General features: G+C 37.3%; 3 protein-coding genes across 3 annotated transcripts in view; 2 read left to right on the top strand and 1 right to left on the bottom strand.

Annotated features, from left to right (window-relative positions):
• The window catches only part of LOC118278720 (alpha-centractin), an 800945-nt gene that overhangs the window by 465524 nt on the left and 311433 nt on the right, over nucleotides 1–23988 (bottom strand). The gene's annotated exons all lie outside the window — the stretch shown is intronic.
• On the top strand, nucleotides 420–3940 carry LOC118278652 (gametocyte-specific factor 1-like). Its single transcript, XM_050703824.1, has 2 exons — nucleotides 420–561; nucleotides 2616–3940. The coding sequence occupies exons 1-2, from the start codon at nucleotides 546–548 to the stop codon at nucleotides 2939–2941; spliced, it is 342 nt and encodes a 113-aa protein (XP_050559781.1). The 5' UTR covers nucleotides 420–545; the 3' UTR covers nucleotides 2942–3940.
• The window catches only part of LOC118278687 (uncharacterized), a 38583-nt gene continuing 21418 nt past the window's right edge, over nucleotides 6824–23988 (top strand). The window contains 5 exon segments of the mRNA XM_050703365.1: nucleotides 6824–7106; nucleotides 15346–15466; nucleotides 15978–16081; nucleotides 16542–17906; nucleotides 20126–20923. Of these exon segments, the coding sequence (XP_050559322.1) occupies nucleotides 15454–15466; nucleotides 15978–16081; nucleotides 16542–17906; nucleotides 20126–20923 (2280 nt within the window). The 5' untranslated portion in view covers nucleotides 6824–7106; nucleotides 15346–15453.

Genomic DNA, 23988 nt, shown 5'->3' with positions numbered 1-23988 from the left:
TGCAATTGACGTTAAATGCAACGTTTAGAATTCATGTCTGCAGCCTCGATATTGTTAACGATGAAAAGCGATGTGGAGTCCTACAAAGCTTTTTTAAGCTGAATCCTGCAAACTCAAATTATATAATTGCATTCATACGTACACATAGATTTTAAATAATTAAGCACATTTGTTTCAACATGAAACCTGGTAAGGGTACGGCAATATACATTTTTAATCAACACTTATAGAATGCATTGTATAGATTTTATAAATTAGACCTAACAAGTTGTTTGATGAATCGTTTCCAAAAGGTAATGATTATTGTCAATTTTCAAATACAAAATTAAATTTTACCGTATCGATAGCTATCGTTAATTTTGTAATCTTTAATTATCGGTTTTCTCTTTTTCAATCGATATTGTATCCCCTTCCCTAGCTAAACAAAACGTGACAGTGACAGACAGCTTGGGCGGCATTTTTTATTTCTTACGAAGAAAACATTAATAAACAAAATAAAGTAAAATAAGTAATACAGTTGCAGATAAAGTATTAAATTTACAACTATGTATCAAAACCCAGGTAAGACACAGTTATTCTGCAAACTACATACACGAAATCAGTGATACTTGTATTTGTAAACAATTTCTTTGACCCGTTGTGTTTTTAAAAACACCTAAACAGCATTTATAAATACACAATAAATATATGTAATTCAAGTCTAATTACATGTCTTCCGCCCCTAAAACGACCACTGACCGCCTTTTGACATGTTTTTATCGTATTTTAACTCGAATCTTAGAAATGGTTTTCGAAATTTAATCCTTATTGTAACGACTGTTTATGAATGAGATCGTCAAATTTCATAATCAGCATTTTAGAAATAAAGGAAGTTTCTTTCCGTTGTACAAACAACCTTTTATAATAAAGCAATAGGTATTAAGTTGTTTTAAATTGTTAAAAAGTATATCAAATACGTTAACTTTATCGTAAGTTTATATTAAATACTAGCAACCCGCCCCAGCTTCGCATGAGTGCAGTGGTGATATATTATACAAGTATCTATATCTATACATATAATAAAATCGTAGAAAAGTGCTGTCTGTACATTGAAAATAAAAATAAAAAAAATAGCAGGGGTTATTGTTATGTCGATGTCGAACCCAAAAATGTAATTAACTTTTTTTTTGTCTGTTTGTCTGTGTGTCTATGCGCGCTAATCTCAGAAACGGCTGATCCGAGTTGGATGCGGTTTTCACGAATATATTGTGGTATGCTTCAATTTACATTTAGTGTTTGTTTCATGTCAATCGGTTCATAAATAAAAAAGTTATGTCAAATTAAAGAATCACGTTGAACACTATTCTATGCTTATACCATTAATCTCCGCAACTATTTGACGGATTTGGTTGAAATTTGGTACAGATATAGTTTAGAACCTTAGAAAGGACATAGGATAGTTTTTATTTCAAAAATAAAAGTAATTCTAAATAAATTGGTTTCGTTGTATTTGTCAATTAATAAGTTTATTTGTTGGGTTTTCCTGGTTTTCTGGTTAAATTATTTAACGTAGGTTTAGTTTGATATCGATTATAATATTAGTAGTTACTGTAGTTAGTTTTTTTAATAAAATTGTAAGTCTAATTTATTAATTAATTAGATAGATTAGATTTAAGTCGTTTCTTTTAAATTATTTAGTTTAAGCTTGGTTATTATAGCATAGAGGATAGGTTGTAATATAATTTCTTTTTTAATTGTTATAAATTCGTAATTCGTAGCTTTCTTTAATTATTTAGTTTTAAGTTAGTTTTCATCTTAAGTTCGGAAAGATTATAATATTTCTTTAGTTTAAGTCCGTTTTTAAACTATTTTTTCAATGCCCAAAGTGAGTATACATCTATTAAATTCAAACGCAGAGCTCATTATGTTGATTTTTGAGGAGTTCCCTAGAATATCTTCCACATCTCATTTTTGAAGAGATCCCGCGAGATCGGGAACTATGTGGTTAAAACCAAAAATTTTCCGGAAGTCACTATTCCACGCGAACGAAGTCGCGGGCTATAATAAATCTGTAGAAGGGTCAATTCTGTTCATTGAAAATATAGAAACAATAAATAGCAGGGTGTTACTGGATCGATACCAAACCCAAATATGTGATTATAATTTTTTTGTCTGTCTGTCTATATATGGTCAGGCATCACGTGAAAATGATGAAACTTGGTATAATTATATCTTATTATCCTGGACATAAAATAGGTTACTTTTTATCCTGGAAAAATACGTAGAAAAAAATCTTTATTTTCAGTTTTATTCTGCTCAACAGCAGTAGCTCAATAGAGGGATCTCCTTAATTATTATGGGCCTCGCCGTATTTGGGTCCAATAGATATTTATAAGATGTCATTGTCAGAGTTACTCAAAATGGAGAAATAAAACTTCCACGCGAAGACCGACATCCGCGCGGACGGAGTCGCGGGCAGAAGCTAGTTATACATATAAACCTTCCTCTTGAATCATTCTATCTATTAAAAAACCCGCATCAAAATACGTTGCGTAGTTTTAAAGATTTAACCATACAAAGGGAAATAAGGACAGAGAAAATGACTTTAATAACAACAAGAATTTTCTCTCTTCCAGCGAATTTGGTAAACAATGAGAACTACGCAACATGTCCGTACGACCCCACGCACCGGGTAGCCCGCACCAGACTGCAGCACCACATCATCAAATGCCAGAAGACCCATCCACCACTAGAAATATGTCCGTTCAACGCAACACACCGCTACCCACCGGATCAAATGAAAAACCACTATAAAGTGTGTCCGAATAAGTTGGAAAAGGAACAAAATCTTAGTTTCCGAAGTAATAATACTACGGTTGGAGCGAAACGGAATCCGATACAGCTGATGCAGAAGGATTATCTGCCGGAGCAGGATCCTGAGAATGAATGCTGGGATGATTAAGGGTCTAACATGATATTACTGTTGAATTTGTTAGGATAGGTCGTAGCTGAGGTGAGTTATAATCCTAGAGAGCGCCCTAGGCAAGCATTCCACAGGCGAAGAATAAGAATTTATTGTTTTATATAGGGCAGGGGTGGCCAAATGTACTCGCGATCGACCTTTTATACAAAATATTTATGTGTACACATACTTTAGTACCAAACACGGAAGTTTTTTTTTAATTTCTGGTCCACGATCGGTCAATAATGCTCTCGAGATCGACCGGTCGATCGCGATCGACCTGTTGGCCACCCCTGATATAGGGTAAATGCGCCTGTGCACATCCACCTACCAATTCCTCTTTGTTTTACAGATTGCCATGAATGTAACTGCCGTACTAAAAACATTCAATGATTATTTATATTCATACTTCAATACTTATTCATACTTAAACTATTCCTTAGTAACTATTTTGTTCCGAAAACAATTGCTAAGGACTGGGTTAAGTAACCATTAAATGACTGAGTATGGCGGTATGATACTTAAAACCAAAATCTGAATAACCCAAAAAATATGGCACCTTTAAATTGCTATATAACGTCTTACCTATAAACAAAGGTTACTGCTTTACTTCGATACCGTTATTTTTACTTTTTTTTTAGTGACTTATTAAATGGTGTTCTGTAAGATGGATGCGAACAGGCTCACTTACCCTACCTACCTAAATACCTAAGTATAGTGATTTCAATGTCGTGATTGCCATGTCAAATTGACCAAAAAGAGTGCTGGTTTTTAAAACCATTTATTATAATAGTTTCCTATTTAGTTCTTAATCTTTTTATAATAGATTTAGATTAGTGTTTAAGTTTAATTTTCTAAGATTTATTTCATTTCCAAATGCTTAGTTTAATAGGACCAACAGTTCTTATGTTAACTAAAAAAACACGGTTTACTCAATACTCTGATGTCTGTGTTTCCTGATGGGTATAACCTGGGTGTCTTCAAAGCCCGAGTGAATAGGTTGCTTATTCTGCGGGCGGACGTGCTCCATCGTAGACCATCAGGCGAGATAGCGGCCAAACGTCCGCCCAACAAATGTAAAAAAATACTCATTCTTTATTTGCATTTCATATGTTATACAGCAGGTGATATCTTAAAAAAAATATGGACCCGGTAGGGCACAATAAAGTGTTTAAAGAGCCAGTACATATCTTATTACCTAGTAAAGTACTTACATATAAAATCTATGCTTATTACTAAAACTTAAGTACATACTCACGTACATTAATGGAGAAAAGCTCTACTAGTTTCGAGTCATAGAGGGACTCTTCATCATGAGCAGCGTGCGCCCATCGCGGCCTCTATCGGCAAACACAAGCATTGTCCTCCAACTCCAACGGTAGGTGCGATGATGCTATGAATAGATTCACCAGCGATTAATTATTAGTTATTACGTTATCGGCTTACTCACGTAACTGTTTGACGAGGAACTCGACTAGTTTTAAGCCATGCTAGAGGTTAGTAGCAGCGCGACAATCGCCGCGTCGTATGTCGCCGAATGCTGCTCATGAATATGAGCCTCTAGCATGGCTTGAAACTAGTCGAGTTCCTCGTCAAACAGTTACGTGAGTAAGCCGATAACATAATAATTAGTAGTAGTATGTTTCGCCTGCGACGTAGATAGTAGGTTCGATTCCCGGGTCGGCACAAAGTCAGTATTACACACATATGTGAGTAAACCGTGAGTTTTTTAGTTAATTTAGTATGTGTTAAGATTTAGTATTAGGTCTTATGTTGTAAGTTCGAATCTCCATTCGTTCATATTGTTGTCGTTAGTATGTAAGATTAAAATGTTTTATATAAAGATAAACATTAAAATTTTAATTTCTTAATTATTGTTTTATTTTTTATTAGCGACCCGCCCCAGCTTCGCATGGGTGCAATGGTGATATATTATATTATGCATGTATTATACATATAAACCTTCCTCTTGAATCCCTCTATCTATTAAAAAACCGCATCAAAATCCGTTGCGTAGTTTTAAAGATTTAAGCATACAAAGGGACATAGGGACAGAGAAAGCGACTTTGCTTTATACTATGTAGTGATATTAATGTGTCATATAGAGACCAGATTGGTCTCGGGTTCGATTCCCGGGTCGGGTAAAGTACTGTTCGGCTTTTTTCGGTTTCTCGAAACTTTCTCAGTACTTAATAGCACGGAGTTTGGAATTGAGCCCAGTATATGGCAATAGGCGTTCAAGCGCGGCGACTGTTCAGACACTACGACTATTCAGCCGCAACAACGACTGTTCAGTCGCAATAGAATACAGTAATGCGGTGGAGTGACGATCTGCGCAGGATGGCTGGCAGGAGCTGGATGCGAGTCGCTAGTGATAGAGCAAAGTGGCGAACAATTGGGGAGGCCTATGTCCAGCAGTGGACTGCTATAGGCTGATGATGATGATGATGCGGTGTATCATGTTGAATAGTGTTATACTAATCGGTAATGAAAGGATCGCAACGACTGTTTAGTCGCAACTACGACTGTTCTGTCGCAATAGAGAACGACTGTTCAGTCGCAATAGAGAACGACTGTTCAGTCGCAATAGAGAACGACTGTTCAGTCGCAATAGAGAACGACTGTTCAGTCGCAATAGAGAACGACTGTTCAGTCGCAACTATGACTGTTCAGTCGCGACTACGACTGTTCAGTAGACTACGACTACGACGTAATAAAAACAGTGAATGAATGAAAATGATTATGTAAGAATCTATTTTTAGACATTTTTTATTAAGTAAGTAGATAGGTTAAGTTACATAGATTAGCTAAAATACTTTAATTCCTTTTTGACAAATGAGACTAAAGTATTCAGTTGTTTTAATCTTTAGATACTTACTTAAAGGTGGCGCGGTTATGAAATATTATGATAAATGATATTTATTTTGCAAATAGGTTACAATGTAACTCTTTTGAACAGTCGTAGTTGCGACTACAGTAGTTATTTCGTCTAAACAGTCGCAACTGCGACTGTGTAGTCGCAACTACGACTTTTAATTTTCATTCATGCATTGTTTTTATTACGTATTAATATTTCAATTCGATTTTATTTCAACTAATTTTAAATTAGTTGTTTTTAAATTATATAGCTTTCGAATACTTATAGCAGTGCTATGTAAAAATAACAGTGTTATAAGTTTTTAAACTGACATGGTCACTAACACTACTATTTAGTATTGGAACTTGAAACAGAATATTTACCATGTTTTTCTATTTCTATGAGTATCCAATATTTCGGCACTGTTGGTCAGACTAAACGTACTGTAAAATTTCCCGGGTCGGAAAAAGTATTACTACCTAAGGTTTATAGAGAATTTCTCAATAAGAGATAAAAATATGCCCGATTTGATTAATTAGGATTTGGAGATTAGGCTATCTTACATGGGACTCAACATAATTGGTGAAAAATGGGTATTTTTTGCATACATATACCCATTTCGGGAACATACAAGACGTGTTTGCTATATGAAAAAAAATCGTCACTAAACTTTATTTTATAGAACAGGGATCAAACGACCAGACGCGTCACCTGATGGTAAGCAATCAGCGCCGCTTATGGACACTCGCATCATCAGAGGAGTCACAGGCGTTACCGGCCTTTTAAAAAGGCGTACAATACAAACTATGTGTGTGATTTTTGACAAAAATAAAAACATAAAAGTGGGCTACAATAAAGCTTATCGATGACTAAAGCCAAGATAATGCATTATCTACCTTTCCTGATAAATTTACAGATAGCACAATCGAATATTTTTAGTGCTTTCCTATAAGCCAACATAATATCAACTACACAATACACTTACTACGATACTTAAAAAAAATCTTAATATTTCCAATTAATTTTTCTAAAAAACAAGTGTTATTATAGTGTATAAATACCTGTTATAGAATTGCGTTTAGTTTTTTCAATTAAAACGTCAATCAGTGATCGCGTTTCGTTCGTTCGTGTGTTTTATTTTAAAAAGAAATAATATTAAGATTAGTGTTTTATCGGATTATTTTTTGTAGATTAAAATATTTTATGTAATGTTAAATGGTGTGGTGATAATCTTAATGAATTATTTTAGTGGTTAAATGTTTAATTTAAAATGTTAATATTGGAGTTTTTGCCGAATTGGGACTAATAGTAAGTATTTATTAAACTTATAGCTTCTGCCAATGGCTACACCCGCGTCCTCATTGGATAAAAAATATCCTATCAACCAACTACCCATAACAACAACATACCCTGTCTGTATATCAAATTTCATCAAAATCCTTTCGGTAGATTCAGCGTGATTGACGGATAAACATACAAACTTTCACATTTAAAACATTAGTGAGAATCACCTGATGGTAAGCAATCGCCGCCGCTCATGGACATCTGAAACACCAGAGGCGTTGCAAGTGCGTTGCCGGCCTTTTGGGCGTTATGAATTGAAGGGTTGTTGGGAAATCGGGGATTGGGGAGATTGGGGAGGGGAGATATTGGGCCTCCGGTAACCTCACTAAATACTTACAACGCAAGCGTTGTTTCACGTCAGTTTCTGCTCGGCCGTGGTATCACTCCGGTAGAGCCGGTCCATTCGTGCCGAAGTATGGCTCTCCCACACTTAAAAATTAAACTATTAAACAGAGAAACTGCCTCATGGATCGAGTGGTAGCAAGTTCTGCCAAACAAATGTCTCAAGTTCGATTCCCGGGACGACAATAGCATGGAGGCTGGAATTGTGCCCGGTATATGGCAATAATAGACTCACCCCCTATTACATGGGACTCATAACAGTCCTGGTGAAAAGTAGGTGTTGTTAAGAACCTACATTGTGTACCTCTGCCAACCCCTTATTTTCATAGTTATGTAAACATAACCCTCCTTTCGGCAGTCGGGTAAAAATAATCAGTTAAGATATTTACTTTCGATAAGAATACAAAATGCAAGTTTTTATGATAAATCAAAATTAAAGGAACAAGACCGGTTGCTGATACTGTTTATTTACCTATCTAAAGGTACATTTGGCTACTTAAGCTGTGACTTAAGTATAGATATTATTTAAGCATAAAGGTAGTACAAATTAAATAGTTAATTATTATTTCATCGGCTTACTCACGTAACTGTATAACGAGGAACTCGACTAGTTTCAAGCCATGCTAGTCACTCAATAATGAATATGAGCCTCTAGCATGGCTTGAAACTAGTAGAGTTCCTCGTCAAACAGTTACGTGAGTAAGCTGATAACATAATAATTAATTTAGTATTCAAAATGACACCCAGACCCGAAACAACAATTTGTGGATCACACAAAGAGTTGCTCCGTGCGGGAATCGAACCCGCTACCAGTTGCGCGGCAGCCAGTTGCCCAGCCACCGCACCAACCGTGCAGTCAAGATATAGGGGTAGGCAGAGGTACACAAAATGTAGGTGCCTAATAACACCCGCTTTTCACCAGGGGCCTTAGTCTGCTATTACAATTGTGTTTTTATTAGCCAAACTCGTAATCTCACCCAGAGCTGCGGACAACGTAATAAGTCCGGCTCAAAGCAAGAGAAAAAACGGGGTGGTTTTTAGTCAGTAAGAGTTTAAAACTCCCAACACCCTCACCCAAGGCGGGAGAAGGAATAGGATGATTTTCCCCCTGAAAAAAAGCTAGTAATCTCCCAAAACTACTTCAACTCCTGTGCACCAGGATTTACAGTAGATACAACCATGCAAACACCGGAACACTGAAGTCCAACGTCCCAGGGACATGAATGACTGTCTTGGAACAAAATAAATCGGAAGATATTATTAGATAAGGAAACGAATAGATCCCGATTTCCTCCCTTTGCTAAAGCAGATTTGGCTAATCTGCTGCAAGATTGGTTAATGAGTTTACTTAACTTGATTAATTCATTTTTTTTTACGGTATAAGCCGGTAAACGAGCACGTGGAGCACCTGATGGTAAGCAATCGCGGCCGCCCATGGACACCCGAACCAAAGGCGTTAGGAACTTAAAAGTTGGGGTATCGGGGAACATTGGAAAAGGGGGGTAATGGGGCCTCCGGTAACCTCATTCACACAACGAAACACAACGCAAGGGTTGTTTCACGTCGGTTTTCTGTGAGGCCGTCGTAACACTCCGGTCGAGCCGGCCCTGCAGTGCCGAAGCATGGCTCTCCCACACTTACTGTACTTTACTTCACAATTCACACTTCTGTGTAAATACGTTGAAATGACGTATTTGCTCCCACTCCTAAACAATGATTCACTTTATCTAAGTACTACTTTCTTATTAGACAATATAAAAAATACGCGTCTAATATTTTTTTTTATATGGCAATAGGGACAACCCCTATTACATGGGACTTATAACATAAATGGTGAATAGTGGGTGTACATTGTATAGCGGCATTACGTGCCGTAATGTGCACCTCTGCCTACTCCTTCGGGGATTAAAGGTGTGAAGATATGTATGTATGTTTCATGGTAGATATACCGCCCACTCGCACGAAGCGCTTCGCTTCAAGCTTCCTTGTGCGAACTGCTAGGCAGTGGAACTCCTTTCCGGAGTCTGTGTTTCCTAATGGGTATAACCTGGGTGTCTTCAAAGCCCGAGTGAATAGGTTGCTTATGGGCAGACGTGCTCCATCGTAGGCCGCATCATCACTTACCATCAGGCGAGATAGCGGCCAAACGTCAACCCATCAAATGTAAAAAAAATGTATGTATGAAAAGTGGGTGTAAATTGTATAGCATTGGCATTACGTGCCGTAATGTGCACCTCTGTCTATCGATAAAAGGCGTGACGTTGCATTTCTCTGCCTACCCCTTAAAGAAACAAAGCTATATAACATAATAATTAACTGTCGATTACAGCCGCACTACCTACTTGACGATATCTCTGCATTACTTTATCGTTCGATAACAATTTGATATCAAATATAATGGACACGGAACACAGCATACTGTTGAAATATTTCGTCAAAGGACATCGTTTAAAGTAAGTTGTTTTCAATTATCTGTTATTTATTTATTTGTTTAAGTAAGTAATCATATATTATATTGTTTGGAATATAATTATCCAGAGCCAACTTAACTAACAAATTAGGCAACTGTCTAGCGCGCCATGAGACGCGCGTGCCCAACTGTCAATAGAAAAGCGACGGTGCCAATCTTCCTTCGGTTTTTATGGAACACGCCGGCTAACGAGCAGACGTATCTCCTAACGGCAAGCAACCGCCGCCGCTCATAGACACTTGAAACACCAGAGACATTACAAGTGCGTTACCGGCCTTTTGGGGGTTAGGAATTTAAGGGTTGTTGGGGAATCGGGGATTAGGAAGGGGGGAATTGGGCCTCCTGTAACCCCCAGATTTTCGATTGAGATTAGGTATTCATTTTAGCTATAAAGGGATTACTAGCAATGTGTAGACATTGGACAGAGACGCGGCTGCAGCGTTCTTTGATTAACTCTGGCAAACTGCTCGTATGATGAGGAGGCCTATAGTCTAGCAGGTCATAATGATGAAGATATTCCCCTATCTTTAACGGCCTTTTAAAGAACTAACCGTGATGGTACATACACCTAAGGTGTTTTTTCTCAGAGTAGTCAGATACCGGCTTCAGCTTAGTTTTAAACTATTCACGTATAGAAATAAATATCAATAAACCAATAACAATTATAATTTGCAGCTCAAAAACAGAAATGGCGGAGACACCGATAATAAAAATCGAGAAAGAATATCAAAATCCACCAAATGTAGAATCCGAAGTACCAGGAACTCATGAAATACGAGAAACTAGCAAAAATAACAACGAAAATAACAGTCCCGAAGAATATAACGAAATAACAGTTACTAGTGCAGGCTTTACGCTGTCACCTGTTATAACAGTTACGAAAAACGAATCGACTTTTACAAAAGGAAATATGAAACAGCATAAAGTGACTGTTACTGAAGACATATCGGTAAGCTATCAGCATTTGTTCAAAAAGAATGTTACTCCCGGCAAAAGTGTTGTAACACAAATACAGAAACTTGAATATAAATATTAAATTATAATATATTATGTGTTATTTTTGTCTTTTATTTTTCTCTATTTTATATTGGAAATACCCCGTTTTTCCTGTATTTTTAAATTGTACATGATACGACATCATACCTTATTTAGTTCTGAAGGGGTAGACAGAGGTGCACATCATTATATAGTATAAAACAAAGTCGCTTTCTCTGTCCCTATGTCCCTTTGTATGCTTAAATCTTTAAAACTACGTAACGGATTTTGATGCGGTTTTTTTAATAGATAGAGTGATTCAAGAGGATGGTTTATATGTATAATACATGCATAATATATCACCATTGTACCCATGCGAAGCTGGGGCGGGTCGCTAGTACAATATTACACCCACTTTTCACTTTTGATGTTATGAGTCCCATGTAATAGGGGGTGTGTCTATTGCTATACACTGAACATCATTCAAAACTTCAGTAACATTTTGCCCTGTAAACTTGGACACTAATCCTAAATCCTTAGCTCTGAGGGCTTTGTACGCGTTTGCTTTACGTTAAACGAAATTTAAACGAGAGCTTGTTCGGCGCCGTGATTGGCCAGCTACAACGAATCAGTCAATCAATTTCGATCTCGTTAAACGTAAAGCAAACTAGTTCTAAGTTCCCTGACTGGTCGGTTCATTAGCGCCGGGCAATCAGAGCACCGCACGCGCTCTCGTTTCGTTTTCGTTCAATGTATAGCAAACTCGTACTAAGGGTACAGTAAGTACTCGAGCTTGCGACCACTCGACTGACGAGACAATCGGTGAACAGATGTATCTGTAAGTAGGTAAACATCACACCTTTTCTTCTTCAAAGGGGTAGGCAGAGAACATCACACAGCCTATAAGTGGCTGAAACACGTCGAGCAGACGTCAGGTAAACCTGATGGTAAGCAATCGTCGCCGCCCATGGACACTTGAAACACCAGAGGCGTTACAAGTGCGTTGCCGGCTTTTTGGGGGTTAGGAATTTAAGGGTTGTTGTTCGGGAATCGGGGATGGGAAAGATTGGAAAGGGGGTAATTGGGCCTAAAATACTAGGGTTTGATACATTTACTTTACAGAATACGACGTTTAAGTTCAAATGCAGTTGTCATAGATTGGCCACGCTCGCCGGCGTGCCGTTGTGTAAAGACGAAGTTAGTATTTCGTAGCCCTACATAATTATAGTAGAAATATATTTATGTAGATAGTAGCAATAGTGTAGATGACTTATGTATTTTTATTTTAATGTCCGTCTTGTAGATTATTTTTAAACTAATTAGATTATTTTAGACACGTATTGGTCGGGCAAGGTACTACTAGGTTTTTTTTCAGTTTTGCGAAAATTTCTCAGTAATAGCACGGAGACTGGAATTGTGCCCAGTATATGGCAATAGGCTCACTCCTTATTACACTATTGCACTGCTGACCAAAGGCCTCTTCTCACACGGAGGTTTGAGCATTAATCACCACGCTTGCTCAATGCGGGTTGGCGATTTTAAACTTATAATTAGAAATTATTAGCCCAGGTTTCCTCACGATGTTTTTCCTTCACCGTTTGTCAGTGGTGTCTAAATAATCTTAGAAAGTACACTTATATGTATATAACTAGGGTTAGGTAGTAAGTTGCATGAGATTGCATGAGAAATTCGCATGACACCGAGAACCAAAACAACAATTTGTGCTGTTACTCCGTGCTGGAAACTAACCCGTGACACGTTCCACGGCAGCCAGTTGCCCAGCCACCACGCCAACTGTGCAGTAATTTGACGTCATCGTCATTGACAGCCCGCGTCTGTCCACTGCTAGCTGGACTAATGAGACCTTCCCTATATCAATCAGAGTACAAGGAAATTAAAATAATACCTAGTAATAAAAAATGTGACTAGTGACAATTTAGATTACAGTTCAAACTACTTTCTACCATCAACTTGGCCCGCGTTCCCGTAGGATAATAAAAAACTGCCTTCAAAAAAGCAAAAACTAAAGAAAAATGTTAAAATTAAAAAGCATAAAATAAAATGACTATTATAAGTACTAACTGGTAGGTTAGAAGTCACAATGTCAGATCCTTAATGACGGTTCTGCTCCTTCTAGGTGTAAAGTTCTCATCGATACAAATTATTCAAACCCAAACACTAGGTAGTTGCTGTAAACTGTTAAAGAGTTCCCTCGACTGTTTTTTTTTTGGGACAAGCCCGCCACAACCTCCCATACCGCTGCAACTCCTGTGCACCAGGATCTACAGTAGATACAACCATGAAAACACCGGAACACTGAAGTCCAACGTCCCAGGGAAATGAATGACTGTCTTGGATCCCGCAACGAAATAAATCAGAAGATGTTATTAGATGAGGAGAAAAGGAAAACGATAGTTTCTACTTCCTTCCGTGAATTTAATGCAGGAAAAAGAATGACTTAACCCTTACACACAAAAGAGACTGCACAACTGGGAGAAGCCCAGTCGCCAAGCACCACGGGAATCCATCCCTCGACTATTTGTCAGCTCCATCATCAGGTTGACTCAAGACCCTTTGTAAATTGCAGTGTTTATAAATCTTTATTGAAAAACATAAAAGACGCATTACTCGCTCCTATAATTTTCGAAAGTTCCCCTCGGTTTCTCTAGGATTCCATCATCAGATCCTGACTTGGTGGAAATGGGACCCTTTCGGGAGTATAACCTCTCGAACAAAAAAAAGTATAATAATTTACCCCTGTTCCATATGTTATCCCGATCGATCCCTTCAGCCATTTTGACGTGATTGAGAAACAAGTATACACACAAACTTTCGCATTTATAATATTAGTATCTAAGAGTAATATCTAAAATGCCTTAGTTCAGCAGTGGACGTCTCTCGGCTGATGATGATGATGATTATGAAGTGTAATAATATCTAAAATAAAATTTTGACTGCCTCGTTGGTCGAGTGGTCGCAAGTGCGACTGCCGTACAAGGGATCTCGGGTTTCGATTCCCGGGTCGGGCAAAGTATGGCTGGGGTGTTTTCGGTGTTTCGAAAATTTCTCAGTAACTAGTAGCCCGGAGTCTGGAATTGTGCCCGGTATATGGCAATAGGCTCACCATCTACGAGGACATGGGACTTATAACACAAATGATGAAAAGTGGGTGTACATTGTATAGCGGCATTACGTGCCGTAATAAGCACCTCTGCCTACCCCTTCGGGGATAAAAGGCGTGACGTTGCTTCTGAAATTAAAATTGGTGCATTATAACAAAATGAATTAGCAGATTGCATCACTTATCGACATACGAGTCCTTATCGCGAGATTATCAGCGGCACACATATGATAATGATAAATAATATTCAAAGTACACACACAGTATGACGGCATTGCAGAATATATGTGGCAACATCCCTACTCTTCCCGCGGGTATCGTATACCCGACAAAGGTTTCTTTTCTACTAGGAATGTGTTGTGTGGCTATGCTACGAAGATGAGTTATTCGAGTCCGCGATGTTTTGATGGTAGGAAAACAATCCATAGCATACATCTTTCGATATAAAAAAATATAGCTTAGCAATGAATATGATTGGCGGAAGCCAACGCATCCACAGCAACGTAGCATAGCACATCTCTGGTGAAAAAGCACCCTTTGACACACATTTGACAAAGACCGGGCAGCAGTGCTCTCTGATAAACCTGAATCTTTTAAACTGCGATCTCCAACCTTATTACCAAGCGTGGAGATTATGGAATACCTCTCCGATTCCCCAACAACCTTTATTTTCCTAACCCCCAAAGGCCAACAAGGCACTTGTAACGCCTCTTGTGTTTCGGGTGTTCATGGGCGGCGGCCATTGCTTACCATCAGTTGATCCGTCTGCCCGTTTAAGCTTATACCATAAAAAAACTTTATGTACATACACTGTCCACATAGCGTCATTTCATTACAAGCACACGCGAAATTTTGTTATTGTGATAAAAATAAAACTAACGATTATACAAAAAAGTTTCTTCGGGAAAGTTGTTTGTAATCATGAGTACAATCACGTGTTTAAATATCGTTCACTAATTACTAGTCACCCTATATGTGCACCTCTGTCTACCCCTTCTAGGGTTAACAAATTAAACGCCATGGGGGTCTTTGGTGACCAACATTAGCGGAGAATTTGTCTTTCTATGTTGTGGGTACTTATGTGTTGTGTATCCAGTGCCGGCGTTAGGTGGTAGATGGCCCAGGGCGACAAATTCTGGGGGCGCCGATGCCGCCTCCGATGGGATCCCCAAAAAACTAACACTTGATATTACTTCCCTCAAGTAGGCGCTACAATATTTTCGCCCGGTGTATCAGTGGCCCTTACGCCGGCACTGGATAGGATAATATGACTAACATATATGATGATATTTCAGGTAACTGTGGAGAATGGTAACCATCAAATTGCAGATAGTATTGACGACTTGAGTTCAGGAGACAAGGCAGATTCTATTGACTTTAGAAGTGACACAACTACAGATAATATGGAGGGGGAAGGTAAGAGTTATTGATTTATTCTTTATTTACTGACTAGCTTTTTTTGAGGGGGAATATCATCCAATGATTGGCAATTCCAGGCTCATCTATTTTAAACTACTCTCACATTGTCCTCTATTTCATTGTCTGGACTTTAAAAGAGACTATGACCTCTGCGTTTGTTTCGGCATTTCTTCTCAGAGTAGTCGAATAGGAAATGCCGGCCTCATCTAGCTATTTGAAATATTGACGTGTAAAAGTGTTATTTTATAACCTACTTACAGAAATAAATATCATTTCATTTCATTTCATTACTGACGTCTTTTTTTTACTCAATCATCCAATTACTTCTCTCGCCTTGGGCGAGGCGAGAGGGAGTGTCAGGCTCTTACTGACTAAAAACCACCCCGTTCCTACTCCCGCTTTTCGAGCCGGAGCCCCGGTAAACCTGCTAGGTAGTCCGCAGCTCCGGGGGAAGTCCTGTTGTAGAAGGTTGTTGAGTGATATTTGACAATAAAACTATAATTTCCAGAAAAGATTAACGAGGAGAGGAAGTCAAAGATCCCGATGTCGCGGCTGAAGCAGGTCGCGGAGAGAGTGAAGCGAGAGAGACAGGCGCAGAGGGAGAAAGCTAAAGTGAGTATAAAACGTAATTTATTTTTTTATTTACACAAATCAATAATACAACAAGTAACTAATAGCAACCAAAAAACCACTAATACGATAATGATATTTATAAGTACATAGATCTACATCTAAACTTCTAGACTAATCAATAATAAAATTCGAGTGCTTTTGTTATGGTATAAGTCGGTAAACGAGCAGACGTATCACCTGATGGTAAGCAATCGCCGCCGCCCATGGACACCCGAAACACTAGAGGCCTTTAAGTGTGTTGTCGGGCTTTTGGGGGTTATGAATTTAAAGGTTGTTGGGGAATTTAATTAGTCTTTCCTATATCAGACGTTGTCACATTACAAACTTCTTTCGCAGTCATAATATTACTCCTCACAGAATCCTGCTTTGGTTACCTTCTTCCTACCAACCTTTCACATATATCCAGTATTTGACTAAAATACTCAATTCACATTTCCAGCCTCGCAGATCATCAATACCAAAGCTGAAAGATCCAAAAAAAGTCAAAAGGGACACCTCACTAAACATCGAACCACAAGTAGACGATGAATTCGAAAAACTATACGAAGAAATAGTAGACGACAAACCAGTAGAAATAGAAGTTAAACTACCAGTAGTCTCAATAGACGACCCTGAAAAAATTGAGACGAAATTCGAAGAACTCATACACGCTTATGATGAAGAAGAGACAGTAGTTGAAGAGATAGTAGTGGACGAATTAGTAGGAGAAGAAAAAGTAGTTGACGAATTAGTAGGAGAAGACAAAGTAGTTGACGAATTAGTAAGAGACGAAAAAGTAGTTGACGAATTAGTAGGAGACGCAAAAGTAGTTGACGAATTAGTAGGAGAAGAAAAAGTAGTAGAACAAGCAGTAGAAGAAGTAAGACCAAGCATTTCTAAGGTATCCAAAATACCAGCGCTAAGTAAGAAAGAAGATAGTCCAAGTATGAGAGCGTTAATGGAAAGAGTTAAAGAAGTAAGTGCTGCAGAAGCTGAACTAAAAGATGGAGGGTTTAAAGTAACATCTTCTAATATAAGGACTAAAAGATACTCTAGAGGTAACTCTGAGTTAAGTAGAGATGAACAGCGAATTGATTCTATAGAAGAAATTGAGGATGATAGCGCTTTTGATGTAGATAATGCACAAAGTACTGATAAAGATGGTGATGTTAGTAAAAGTGATAAGAAAGCAACAAAACCTAGGTCCATTCGTAAGAAATCTGAACTTCTAGAACAACAACGTCAAGCTAAGCTTAGAGAAGATTTGAGAAGAAAGCAGAAACAATTGAGAAATGGCGTTGAAGATTCAGTTGTAGTTGATAAAGTCGGTGATAATATTGACGATTTAAATGCCGTTCTAATGAAAACAGAGAGGATTGTTCGTAATATCTCTAGAGAAATTAATGAAGACAAGAAAAGTATTATTAATACTGAAACAGTGACTACTGAAGAACAAAATGATGGAGGTGTAAGGACGATTACTACTACAACTACTGAAACTTTTGTAGTAGATAGTCCAGTTGTACATGAAAAAATCATCCGTAATATTAGCAAAGATAGTACTGGAACTATCGAAGTTATAACTGAAGAGAAACCAAAGAAAGCAGCCTCAAGTATTCCAGTAAAAACCGAAAGATTTACTCGAGGCATCAGTCGAGAAATGGGCAACTTTAGACAGAGTATTCATAGAGAAGTTAGCCAATCTAAAGAAGACCTTAATGCCACTGATAATAAGGTCGATAACAAACCAGTTGTGAAGAAAGAAACAATGAGAGTTGAACAAATTGAAAAGGAAGGTATTAAGATTGGTATACCAGTGTTTATAGTAGAGGATCCCACCTAAGAACGACCTTCACCGATCTGTCAACCAGGTGAAAATTATATTTTAAAGATTAAAATATGTTTGTGAATGTATATTAATAGGGTTGCCATTATAAAAATAGTCATGGCTATGAATAATTAAAATTATAAAAAAGTATTTTTTTTTCAAAATTGACTGTCTTGTCGGCCAAACGACTCATAGTCTAATTGAAAGTATACTACATCTGCTATATGCAGTCGATCGGTTGCCTACCTTTTTCTGGTCCCTTTAATCTGGTAGCCAGGTACAAACAGGTAAATTGATATCAGTGATTGCGCTCATCTGTTTACCAACATATGTTTATATAAAAATGTAGGTAAAAATATAGCGAGTAGAGTAGTATAAGGTTGCCTAAGAAAATCTGATCATAAATAACGGTAGCTAGGCTTTGAAGTTTCAAAAATTGGAGCATGGAAATGTGTGTGACAGAGAAGCGTTGCTCGTACTGTTCTATACGATAAAGAAGGACGCAGCATGGCAGCTGCGCGCTACCGGCCGGTAAAATATGAGAGAGTGCGCATGCTTCGTATTTGTAGTATAGACAAGGAGGAAAATAGTATACTATAGAGAATCATTTTGGAGCGTAATAAAGAAAAATAGGAAAAGCGTAATAAGAAGTCGTTCTCAGAATAAAAAAAAAATGGAAAACATATTTCAAAAATAAATTTACTAACACGTGTATAGTTTGAAAATTATAAATCTTTATTATCAAACAATATTTGCATAAAAAGTAATTAAATGCCAATGTCATCATTTTAAATTATTCCGGATCGGAATAGTCGGAAGTTATATCGCCGTCTTCTAAGTCGGAAGAAGTTTCTTCATTTGCATTATCCGTTATTTGCAAAATATCATCTATTTTTAAGGGCGTTTGATCTCCATCAAATCCCTTTGGTTTTAAATGACCATCGACAAACGTTTGACAAACTGACATTTTTCTTAGCGAAAAAATGGATGTTGTTCAACAATTTACGGTGGCTATGTATGGTATTAAACATTGTACCAAAGTAAATCAAGCAAGATATCAAGTTTTCCTGAAGAATTTTTCGGCAAAAGAAGATAGTGAGAAATTCCTTAAAAAAGTCAAAAGTTTTGACTCAAATACCATACCACCATGTTGGGAATCACTTAAACAAAAAATTTTACGCACAATTTTTGTTAATTCAATGTGGTTGAATGCAACTGATTCTAATTGCATAAAATTACGTCCAGAAAATTGTGGTTGGTTTGTCGATGGTCATTTAAAACCAAAGGGATTTGATGGAGATCAAACGCCCTTAAAAATAGATGATATTTTGCAAATAACGGATAATGCAAATGAAGAAACTTCTTCCGACTTAGAAGACGGCGATATAACTTCCGACTATTCCGATCCGGAATAATTTAAAATGATGACATTGGCATTTAATTACTTTTTATGCAAATATTGTTTGATAATAAAGATTTATAATTTTCACACTATACACTATACACGTGTTAGTAAATTTATTTTTGAAAAATGTTTTCCATTTTTTTTTTTATTCTGAGAACGACTTCTTATTACGCTTTTCCTATTTTTCTTTATTACGCTCCAAAATGATTCTCTATAGTATACTATTTTCCTCCTTGTCTATACTACAAATACGAAGCATGCGCACTCTCTCATATTTTACCGGCCGGTAGCGCGCAGCTGCCATGCTGCGTCCTTCTTTATCGTATAGAACAGTACGAGCAACGCTTCTCTGTCACACACATTTCCATGCTCCAATTTTTGAAACTTCAAAGCCTAGCTACCGTTATTTATGATCAGATTTTCTTAGGCAACCTTATACTACTCTACTCGCTATATTTTTACCTACATTTTTATATAAACATATGTTGGTAAACAGATGAGCGCAATCACTGATATCAATTTACCTGTTTGTACCTGGCTACCAGATTAAAGGGACCAGAAAAAGGTAGGCAACCGATCGACTGCATATAGCAGATGTAGTATACTTTCAATTAGACTATGAGTCGTTTGGCTGACAAGACAGTCAATTTTGAAAAAAAATACTTTTTTATAATTTTAATTAATCATAGCCATGACTATTTTTATAATGGCAACCCTATTAATATACATTCACAAACATATTTTAATCTTTAAAATATAATTTTCACCTGGTTGACAGATCGGTGAAGGTCGTTCTTAGGTGGGATCTTAGACTATTACAAAGATAAGTAGAAGTTACTCCAAAGGTAAGATACAGAATGTTGAAATGACCAGGACTATAGAATGGAAACCAGCTGATGTGGTGACAAATAAAGCCTTAAATCGCAGTACAAGTGAAGCAATTACTAAAAACGAACTAAAAGACGCCAAAAGAGATTTCAAAGCCCCTGTATCTGAAACTAATAACAATAACATCAATGGAGATACAACAAGAGATACAGTTATAGAAAATAACATAAAAGACACAGTCAAAGCTCAAGCAAAAACAAAATCTATTAGAAAAGTCACAGAGTTCAAAACAGAAGAGCAAGTTACTAACGAAGAAAGAACTACGTTTACTCTAAGTAGAAGCGTAGATTTGAGTCTGGATAACGATTTTAAAACAGCCAGAGCTATTGGAACTCAAATGAGCGTTGACGGGCAAAATATTGATAGAGATTTCAAAATAGGTAAAGATGCAAGCACTAGAATTAGTGTTATTAATGAAAAATTGGATCCTAAAGACCTAAAACCTTCAAGAGAAATTGGCACACAAATGAGCGTTGACATGTCTAAAACACATGAAGAAAATAATAAAGTACCACTTGTACTAGAAAAGAAAGAGACAGCAGATAGTAATTTGCCTGTGAAAGAAAAGGATAGCGATATTGCTCAAGTTACTACGTTGAAAGGTAATGTGAGTAGATTGAAAGAAAAGATGGGCAAAGATAAAGAAATAGGTTCAAAGAAAGAGAAAGAAGAAGAATTTCCTAAGAAGAAGTCTGTGCTATCTAAAATTGCTATGTTTGAGGTAAGTGCTGCAACATTTCACTTTTAGCTACTTTTCTATGTATAAGTCTAACGCCCAAATACCTGAAACGCTACTCAATTTTAAGTGGTACTTAAATATCGTGCTATCTCTGTCATTTTATAAAGAACTGATAAGGACAAAACTAGTTTTGAGAACGTCTTAAAATTGAGTAGCGTTTGAGTATTATTTACTATAAAAAAAAACTTACAAAATAAATGATTATGAAATAACAATGTTAGCCCCATCGTACCTATGTACGAGCTAACATTGTAGATAGATACATACATCCTAAACTATACTGAGACACCTTGTAAGCCATAGAATGACAGCCTATAGATTGACGGTCTATAGATTGACAGCCTATAATTTGACATAGGCTATAGATTGACAGCCTATAGTTTGACAGCCTATAGATTGACAGCCTATAGATTGACAGCCTATAGATTGACAGCCTATAGATTGACAGCCTATAATTTGACATGGGCTATAGATTGACAGCCTATAATTTGACATGGGCTATAGATTGACAGACTATAGATTGACAGCCTATAGATTGACAGCCTATAGATTGACAGACTATAGATTGACAGCCTATAGATTGACAGCCTATAGATTGACAGCCTATAATTTGACATGGGCTATAGATTGACAGCCTATAGATTGACAGCCTATAGATTGACAGCCTATAGATTGACAGACTATAGATTGACAGCCTATAGATTGACAGCCTATAATTTGACATGGGCTATAGATTGACAGCCTATAGATTGACAGCCTATAGATTGACAGACTATAGATTGACAGCCTATAATTTGACATGGGCTATAGATTGACAGCCTATAATTTGACATGGGCTATAGATTGACAGACTATAGATTGACAGCCTATAGATTGACAGCCTATAGATTGACAGCCTATAATTTGACATGGGCTATAGATTGACAGACTATAGATTGACAGCCTATAGATTGACAGCCTATAGATTGACAGCCTATAGATTGACAGCCTATAGATTGACAGCCTATAAATTGACATGGGCTATAGATTGACAGCCTATAGATTGACAGCCTATAGATTGACAGACTATAGATTGACATAGGCTATAGATTGACAGGCTATAGATTGACATAGGCTATAAATTAACGGGCTATAGACTGACAGGCTATAGATTGACAGACTATACATTGACAGACTATAAACTGACAGACTATAGATTGACAGGCTATAGATTGACAGACTATAGATTGACAGACTATAAATAAACAGACTATAGATTGACAGGCTATAAATTGACAGACTATAGATTGACAGGCTATAAATTGACAGACTATAGATTGACATACTGTAGATTGACAGGCTATAGATTGACAGCCTATAGATTGACAGCCTATAGATTGACAGCCTATAGATTGACAGCCTATAGATTGACAGCCTATAGATTGACAGCCTATAGATTGACAGCCTATAGATTGACAGACTATAGATTGACAGCCTATAGATTGACAGCCTATAGATTGACAGACTATAGATTGACAGCCTATAGATTGACAGCCTATAATTTGACATGGGCTATAGATTGACAGCCTATAGATTGACAGCCTATAGATTGACAGCCTATAGATTGACAGCCTATAGATTGACAGCCTATAATTTGACATGGGCTATAGATTGACAGACTATAGATTGACAGCCTATAATTTGACATGGGCTATAGATTGACAGCCTATAATTTGACATGGGCTATAGATTGACAGACTATAGATTGACAGCCTATAGATTGACAGCCTATAGATTGACAGCCTATAGATTGACAGCCTATAGATTGACAGCCTATAGATTGACAGGCTATAGATTGACAGACTATAGATTGACAGCCTATAGATTGACAGCCTATAGATTGACAGCCTATAGATTGACAGCCTATAGATTGACAGCCTATAGATTGACAGCCTATAGATTGACAGCCTATAGATTGACAGCCTATAGATTGACAGCCTATAATTTGACATGGGCTATAGATTGACAGCCTATAGATTGACAGCCTATAGATTGACAGCCTATAATTTGACATGGGCTATAGATTGACAGACTATAGATTGACATGGGCTATAGATTGACAGCCTATAGATTGACAACCTGTAATTTGACATGGGCTATAGATTGACAGCCTATAATTTGACATGGGCTATAGATTGACAGACTATAATAGATTAACAGCCTATAAATTGACAGCCTATAGATTGACAGTCTATAGATTGAATGGGCTATAGATTGACAGCCTATAGAATGACAGCCTATAGAATGACAGCCTAGAAAGTGACAGCTTATAGACTAACAGGCTATAGATTGACAGCCTATAGGTTGACAGCCTATAATTTGACATAGGCTATAGATTGACAGCCTATAGATTGACAGCCTATAGATTGACAGCCTATAGATTGACAGCCTATAGATTGACAGCCTATAGATTGACAGCCTATAGATTGACAGCCTATAGATTGACAGACTATAGATTGACAGCCTATAGATTGACAGCCTATAGATTGACAGACTATAGATTGACAGCCTATAGATTGACAGACTATAGATTGACATGGGCTATAGAGTGACAGCTTGTAGATTGACAGCCTATAAATTGACATGGACTGTAGATTGACAGCCTATAGACTGACAGGCTATAGATTGTCAGCCTATAGATTGACAGCCTATAAATTGACAGACTATAGATTGACATGGGCTATAAAGTGACAGCCTATAGATTGACATGGGCTATAGATTGACATGGACTGTAGATTGACAGCCTGTAGATTGACAGGCTATAGATTGACAGACTATAGATTGACATGGGCTATAGAGTGACAGCCTATAGATTGACAGCCTATAAATTGACAGCCTGTAGATTGACATGGACTGTAGATTGACAGCCTATAGACTGACAGGCTATAGATTGTCAGCCTATAGATTGACAGCCTATAGATTGACATGGGCTATAGATTGACAGCCTATAGATTGACAGCCTATAGATTGACAGCCTATAGATTGACAGCCTATAGATTGACAGCCTA

This window comes from Spodoptera frugiperda, chromosome 24 (assembly GCF_023101765.2).
Source record: "Spodoptera frugiperda isolate SF20-4 chromosome 24, AGI-APGP_CSIRO_Sfru_2.0, whole genome shotgun sequence".
Lineage (NCBI taxonomy): Eukaryota > Metazoa > Arthropoda > Insecta > Lepidoptera > Noctuidae > Spodoptera > Spodoptera frugiperda.
Note: the sequence above shows the minus strand (reverse complement) of the source record. Positions and strands in the feature narration are given on the sequence as shown.